Raw genomic sequence first — 8085 nt, forward strand, 5'->3', positions numbered from 1 at the left:
TGTCGAATTTTCATACAACAATAGTTATCATACAAGCATAAAGGCTGCTCCGTTTGAAGCCCTCTATGGTCGAAAGTGCAGATCCCCTCTGTGCTGGACTGAAGTTGGCGATACCCAGTTAGCTAAAGGAAGAGTTCCTGAAAGCACTCTCATCGGTCCGGAAATCATATGAGAAACGACAGAGAAGATCGTTCAGATTCGTGAACGATTGAAAGCCTCTAGAGACCGACAGAAAAGCTACGCTGACCAAAGGAGGAAACCTTTGGAATTCCAGGTAGGAGACCACGTTTTATTAAAGGTCTCACCGTGGAAGGGTTTAATACGCTTTGGAAAGCGTGGGAAACTAAATCCAAGATACATAGGGCCTTTCGAGATTATTGCCAGAATCGGCCCTGTGGCTTACAAGCTTAACCTACCGCGTGAACTTAGTAACATACATCCAACCTTCCACGTCTCAAACTTGAAAAATTGTCTGTCCGATGAGACTCTTGTTATTCCACTCGACGAGATCGAGATCAACGAGAGCCTCAACTTTGTGGAAGAACTAGTAGAAATCATGGACCGAGAGGTCAAGCAAACAAAACAAAGTCGCATACCCATCGAGAAGGTTCGCTGGAACGCCAAGCGGGGACCTGAATTCACATGGGAACGCGAAGATCAGATCAAACAAAAGTACCCTCATCTTTTTCATGTTCACTAGTATCTTTACTACTTTAAATTTCGGGACGAAATTCCCTCTAACAGGGGGATGATGTGACAACCCGATATTTCAACTCTTTGTAATGGCCTAATAAGTCAAGTATTGAACCACTTTTGAGTTAAAGAAATTAACTTTGATAATAAAATGTCCAAAAAGTTTCTATTTAACTACCTACTATGTTTAATATCATTAAAACCGGGATCGTACGTAAAAAGAATGCCCAAATCCGGCTTCGTATATTGAAGTTAAGATTTTTCCAAGTTCGGCTTAGCAGCAGACAGCTAAAAACTCGAATCGGAGATCGAGCAAGTTTTGAACGGAATGACCTAAACGAGAATCGAAGGTCTCGACAATGGTAATTCAGCGGTGAAAAGTCTGGCAAAAACCGACGTCAGATAAAGAAGTTATGAATTTTTAAAGAAATTCCTTAATCATGTCATTTTATAAATAAATAATAAAAATAATTTCGGAATTTGCCAACGGAGTCTAAACGAAAGTTGTAGAGCGTAGTCTCACCTACGCGTGGATATAAAGACCATCGAAAATGGAGTTCGTATGAAGAAGATATGATTTTTTTGAAATTTATTAAATAATTTATATATAAATTTAAATCAAAATTCCGGTAATATCTGAAGGAGGAGTCAGCGTCCTCATCCGAGTTACGCACCGCGTAACCTCGTACGCCCCGCGTACGCGAGGGCCTTGGTCTCGGTCCGTCCACGTCGCCCCTATGCGAAGCTATCCCCTTTCTGTCCCATCTGAAGCCGAGGCAGTCGAGGACTCGGTCATGCATGACGTACGGGTACGCGCTGCGTACGCCCGTACGCCCCGCGTACCGAGGCCTCTCAGCCCCTATAAATAGAGGTGCGAGGGTTCCGGAAAAATCACCCCATCTCTCTCATTTCTCTCACGATCTTGCCTCGATTTCCGTGCCCGCACTACCCCGAAGCTCTGGTCTTTTTGCTCAAGTCCCGAGGGTCGATTTTACTCCCGAGATTCCCAAGAATCCCGAGAAAAATCCGTTTCCCAAGACGAAACTCTGCCCGGTTTTCCATCTCGCTATCTTCAAACTTTCAAGTGAGTTCATACCCCTTAATTAATTTTTTTTTTAAATTCTAAATGCTTTTATATGCTTTCTGGGGGGGGGGGGGGGATTACAAGTAAAACACACGACTACTATCGAGTGTTATATATAAAGATTTTTATACACTTTTATTAAGTAGAATCATATGTGATTCATAAACTTTATAGGGAACTCTTGTATACAAAATATATTACAATGGAATCCTATCTTTAATAATATAAATTGTTGTAATGCATGTATAAACTAAACATTTTCTTAGATTATATGTATACTTGCCTACCTTAGGCTCTGCAAAAATCTATACAGTTATAAAATGTGATTCCTTTTCTAGGCTTTTTCTAAACAAACAAGTCACACTTTTAGAAAACTATAATAGGTATAGTTTTACGAGGATATTGCTAACTTTTACATACTAGAAACATGATTTTCAAGAAGTCACTTTCATATACAAGAACAAACGAACATTTTAACACGTAAATCTGTTTTTATACCATGGTTTTGTGAGACATAAACTTCACGTACGTTCGAGTACACATTTCAAGTCCTATATTATATACCAGAATCCCTTAGAGGGGGAGCATGGTGGTTGTGTATAGATCTATACGGGCTTGACAACCCGCGCCCTGACTGTTAGCTACAGTCCACCATTTGGGGTGACAAATGTCATAACATTCCAACGCCTGAAGAACGTTGTGTATAGGCATTCTGAGTCAATAGTATGGTTATAAAACTCACATGGGGTATTAAAAATGCATTGATTTACAAGGTTTTCAAACACATTGGTTATTTTACACTTACATACATTTTAGAAACAAACATTGGTCTTGAGAGAAGGCTACTTTTATCCTAGTAGAAAATATAGGATTTTCTAAACACAAACAAACAAGGACAAAACATTTCATTTCATACAAACATTGTCATTTAAATACTTATGAAACTCACCAGCTTAAATGCTGATCTACTATTTCAAAATTACTTGTATGTCCCAGGAAATCAGTAATTTCAGGTATCATTATGCTTTTGATGAAGGGATGCTGTGGCGCCAGTTTAATCTCATATTTTGACATCACATTGTAATTGGTTTTTGAACATGTAACTTTTGACAAATGTAAACTTTCAATTATATATGTGATGGTTGTATTGCTTTCTTTACTATGTATTCATTTGTTACGTTGCCACATGAAGTCATCCGCCCCCGAACGTTTCCGCCGTTCAGGTTTGGGGGTGTGACAACACAGATGTGTGTGGGCCCTTCAGATCCACCACAAGGGATGCTAACCGCTTCTATGTGACTTTTACCGACAATTGAAGCAAATATGGATATATCTACTTAATCAAGCATAAGTCGGAAACTTTTGAAAAGTTCAAGGAGTTTAAGCAAGAAGTGGAAAATCAATTGAGCAGGAAGGTAAAGATGCTCAGATCCGATAGGCGTGGTGAGTATCTTAGAATTGAGTTTCATGACTATCTTAAAAAATGTGGAATCGTTTCACAATTGACGCCGCTTAGGACACCATAACTTAATGGTGTAGCTGAGAGGCGCAATCAAACCTTGTTGTACATGGTTCATTCTATGATGAGTCAAGCTTCGTTACCTATCTTATTTTAGGGGTATGCCTTAGAGATTTCCGCCTATATCCTTAATCTATTCCCTACTAAGAAGGTTGCCAAAACACCTCACGAGATGTGGACAGGTAAGGTTCCCTCGTTGGCACATATCAAGGTTTGGGGTTGCGAAGCTTTCGTAAGATGAGAGACTCACGACAAGCTTGAACCTCATAGTGAGCGATGTATTTTCAACGGATACCCACATAAGTCTTTTGGATATCTTTTCTATAGACCTAGTGACAACGCGGTCTTAGTAGCAAGGAGAGGGGTTTTCCATGAAAGAGAATTCATATGCCAAGAGGATAGTGGGAGCCAAATTGATCTTGAAGAGCTTCAAGAATCAAGTGATGAAGGAACCTCAAACACTAGCGCTCAACCCGATAAGGAAACTCCTGTTGAACCGATTGTCGAGTCCTTACCTTTAAGACGTTCTGGTAGAGTTAGTGTTCCACCCGTATTATATGGCTTCCATATAACTGGTGAGGGTGATACATTTATTAGTGATAGCACACTAGTAAATATGGATGAACCTAACAACTACAAGGAAGCCATGGCAGGCCCGGAGTCTGCGAAATCGAAAGAGGCAATGGACAGCGAGATTCAGTCCATGTATGACAATCAAGTCTGGAACTTGGTTGACAATGTACCAGTTCGTAAGACGGTTGGGTGCAAGTGGATCTTCAAGAAGAAGACCAACATGGATGGGAAAGTGCACACATACAAGGCACGAATGGTTGCGAAGGGTTTCACTCAAACTCCAGGAGTTGACTATGACGAGACCTTCCCACCAGTGGCCAAGATCAAGTCTATAAGGGTTATGTTGGCCATAGCTGCATTTCATGATTATAAAATATGGAAAACGGATGTCAAGACCGCTTTCCTTAATGGAAAGTTGGCTGAGGATGTTTACATGACTCAGCCAGAGGGTTTTATGAATGCAAAGTATCCAAATAGAGTGTGCAAGCTTGAGAAATCCATCTATGGATTGAAACAAGCGTCTCGCAGATGGAATCTTTGTTTCGATGAGAAAGTCAAAGAGTTTGGTTTTTCAAGAAGCGAGGATGAGTCTTGCATATATGTTAAAGCTAGTGGGAGTATAGTTAGTTTCTTGGTATTATATGTCGATGACATACTACTCATAGGAAATGACGTTCCAACCTTACAGGAGGTTAAGTCATGGCTTGGGAAGTGTTTCGCTATGAAGGACCTCAGAGAAGCTGCCTATATTTTAGGAATAAGGATCTTGTGAAATAGGAGTAAGAGACTAATAGGACTTAGTCAAAGTACATACTTGGATAAAGTGTTGAAGCGTTTCAACATGGAGAATTCCAAGAAAGGGGAATTACCAATCCAGAGCAATACCAAATTGAGTAAGACTCAGAGCCCGAGCACTAATGTTGAAATAGCATAAATGATTCGAGTACCATATGTTTCCGTTGTTGGGTCGATCATGTACCCTATGACGTGTACTCGCCTTGATAAGGCCTTCGCTTTGAGCATGGTCAGCAGATAACAAGGGAACCCTGGTAATGCTCACTGGATAGCAGTAAAGAACATTATTAAGTATTTATGAAGGAAGAAGGATTGGGTCCTCTTACTTGGTGGAAGTGAAGACTTAAGAGTGTCAGGGTACAGTGACGCCAATTTTCAGACCGACAGAGATAATTTTCGCTCTCAGTCGGGCTGGGTATTTACCCTAAATGGAGGAGCAGTGACTTAGAAAAGTTCCAAGCAGAAGACTGTAGCTAATTCAACGTGCGAATCAGAGTACATTGCAGCGAGCAAAGCATCGAAGGAGGCGATATGGCTGAAGAACTTCATCGGAGACCTTGGGGTTGTACCAGCCATAAAGGAGCCTATGGAGATTTTCTGTGACAACGAAGGAGCGGTTTCCTTGACCAAGGAACCGAGGAATCATGGAGATCCAGGCACATCAACAGAAAATACCACTTCATCAGACATTAGGTAGAAGAGATACTACTCGTAGTAAAGACGGTATCGTCAAAAGATAACCCAACAGATCCCCTCACAAAGGGTCTGAGCAGGGTTAGGCAACTTACAGCATGCGATGAGCATTGGTCTAAAGGACGATATTAGTTTTAGTAATTTGATAGTTGTTTAGAAACTTGTAATAGATAATATGTAATTGACATTTGATGATTAAGTAAAAGGAGTTTTATTTATGAGTAAAGTTACTATCTGGTGTTAATTATCTACTATTGTTTCATTTTGCATGTTTTGACTTCCAGAATAGTAAGATTATTCAAATAATCACTACTAGAAAAACAGCCTTTTACGACGCGCAATGTGTGTCGTAAAACGTTCAGACGATGCCCATTTATGACACACATTTACGACGCCCTTATGACACGCAATGCGTGTCAAGGAAGATCCTGTCATAAAGGAAGACGACATGCATTTGCGTGTCATAACCTTACGACACGCATGTTTATGACACACAATGCATATCAAGGAAGCCTCTGTCATAAATGAAGATGACACGCATTTGCGTGTCATAAACTTTAGTAACCATTTTCGATATGCATTTACGACGCGTCTTTATGATACTCATTTACGCATAATACAAAAATATGTAAACAAATATATACCAAAACAATCAATTTCATCCAACAACATCATGTTAAAAAATTGTAACACATTGATATTAAGGTGATCTAATTGTACATTGTTATTAATAGGTTTTCCCTAACTATATAACCTAATACTACATTGCTATTAAGAGACACCTTCTGCAATGTAATGTTATACAAACTAAAAAGATATACAAAAAGATGATAAACATCAAATTCCAACTAAGTAGAGTTGCATCTTGCCTTTCATAATTCTTTAAAACTAATGAACTCCTACTCCGAAAATTCTTGTGACCTGATCAAATAATAGTCAAAAAATTAATATGCTAATATAATTATTAGAAGAATCAAACATGGAATGTTGGTTGTAAAAGACGAAATTACCCTTTTCTCCATCCAAAGAACGTGGGACCACACTTGAGATATGATATTTGATCCATGTGGTGTTCCGGGTTCCATTAAAATATAAAGTATTTATCAAGTTTAATATTCAACCATTAAATGTAACAAAGTTAATGTTTTTTACTATACTATGTAGCTCGTAATATAAACAAGTAAAAGATTGGACGATGAAAATATTTTGACTGATTAAACATGTACCCTTGACCATTGACTTGGACTAAAGCAAATCCGTGCCCACCCACCTTCTCCAACTCCATTTAAAAATAATATGTTAGAAAACTGAAAAAGAAAAATAAACAAGGGCAAATCCGTAAAAAACACTCACTGCTTTGCCAGCAATAGACATGGCCACCTCCCTGGTTATTCGTAAACCATATGCAGCCTTTCTAACAGCCTGTTTCACATCAGCATCATACCCATCAACCCCTGCAGCTATAGCCTCCTTAACAACCTGAAATAGAGAGTTTTTTTATTACTTTATAACAAATTGAAACACGGCTGCATAAATTGGTAAGAAAATAGTATATTAATTACCTTTTCAAATAAAGTGCCACATATTTCTTCGTGGATCTTTTCAATCGTTTGTTTAGGGATACAAAGCATAACTTGCAACCTCTCAAGTGATTTAACCTCAGCATCACTAAGCTCTCCATCCTTCATAGATTGTTGAAGGTTTTGACGGTATATTTCTAAAAAAAGAGAAGTAAGAATAAGAGCATTACAAAACGTTGTAAACATGTTTTAAAATAAAAAAAATAAAAAAATAAAAAAAAAAAAAAAAAAATCATTTTAGCAACATATACATACGTTCATGGATCTCAATGGCTTTTTCAGTATCAAAGTGCTTTACTATTTGTAGCTTCCAAAGCACCCCCAGTTACAGATTCCGCAAGGCGTTTACGGTATACTTTAGAGGTAACATCTATTGCAATTGATTCTGCTTCCTTTTTACCCAAACCAAATATATTCCTCAAATGACCCAATGCAACAGGCTATAAAATTATATAACATAACAAGAAAAAAAAAAAAAAAAACATTAATATAGACCCTCAAATCATCTAAGGCAAAAGTCAAAAGTTTGATTTGACCTATATAAATGGAATCCAAAAAGGGAAAATTATGTTTTTGTACCTTGGTGTTTTCCATACGACCAGTGGATAGAGAATCAGCAATATATGGAAAATAAATTGTGATGAGTGAGAGTGAGAGTATACAGTACCTATTAAAGAAATTGGGCCCACCCCAAGAGCAAAACGATTAGCATCGGGATGATTCTTTAATGAGAAAAGTGAGTTATTAAATGCCAAAATTTTATCGAGTTCCTCAACAATGAGCTTGGCATCCCTTCTTAAAAATAAAATATATTTTACAAGTCATGAAAAATGTTTGATTATTAGTCGTACATCATATTCGATAAGTGTAACGCCCGTAGATTCGGGTTAGTCAAATTAGAGGCAATAAGTGTCGAAAATGACTTTTCGGCAAAATATTATTTAGAATAAATAATCTTAACCAAGTTGTAGTATATGTTACAAGGTTTCCGTACATATAAAGACCGCCAAAATCCGAGTTATAACGAAGAAGTTATGACCCGTCGAAGTTTCGCGACGGAACCAGCACGATACCGGGAAACGTAAATAGTGAATTTACGATAGAGCGAGATTTAGCGTTAGCGATCTAAATGAAAATCATAGAATACG

At 38.2% G+C, this 8085-nt stretch overlaps 1 protein-coding gene across 2 annotated transcripts; it reads right to left on the minus strand.

Moving 5' to 3' along the window:
* Positions 1–6099: 6099 nt before the first annotated feature.
* Positions 6100–7359, minus strand: LOC145049486 (protein TIC110, chloroplastic-like). 2 transcript variants are annotated; one of them, XR_013683287.1, is made up of 5 exons: positions 7193–7359; positions 6920–7074; positions 6711–6836; positions 6368–6636; positions 6100–6278 (listed from the first exon to the last, which is right to left on the minus strand). XR_013683287.1 is itself a non-coding variant. In XM_078997884.1 (4 exons), exons 2-4 carry the CDS (start codon positions 7043–7045, stop codon positions 6514–6516), a joined length of 375 nt encoding a protein of 124 aa, XP_078854010.1. In that variant the 5' UTR covers positions 7046–7074; positions 7193–7359; the 3' UTR covers positions 6322–6513. The 2 variants fall into 2 exon arrangements, 1 of the variants encoding a protein (XP_078854010.1); XM_078997884.1 differs by lacking the exon at positions 6100–6278 and having other exon boundaries at positions 6322–6636.
* Positions 7360–8085: the final 726 nt, after the last annotated feature.

This window comes from Lactuca serriola, chromosome 5 (genome assembly GCF_051521515.1).
Source record: "Lactuca serriola cultivar US96UC23 chromosome 5, Lser_US96UC23_V15, whole genome shotgun sequence".
Lineage (NCBI taxonomy): Eukaryota > Viridiplantae > Streptophyta > Magnoliopsida > Asterales > Asteraceae > Lactuca > Lactuca serriola.

Excerpts from the sequence above, each read along its gene's own strand:
- LOC145049486 (XM_078997884.1), bottom strand. The coding sequence starts at position 7,045 with ATGAAGGATGGAGAGCTTAGTGATGCTGAGGTTAAATCACTTGAGAGG. Across the intron at positions 6,837-6,919 it reads GTGGCACTTTATTTGAAAAG|GTTGTTAAGGAGGCTATAGC; the intron begins GTAATTAATATA and ends TCTCTATTTCAG. Across the intron at positions 6,637-6,710 it reads TGTCTATTGCTGGCAAAGCA|TTGGAGAAGGTGGGTGGGCA; the intron begins GTGAGTGTTTTT and ends TTTTAAATGGAG.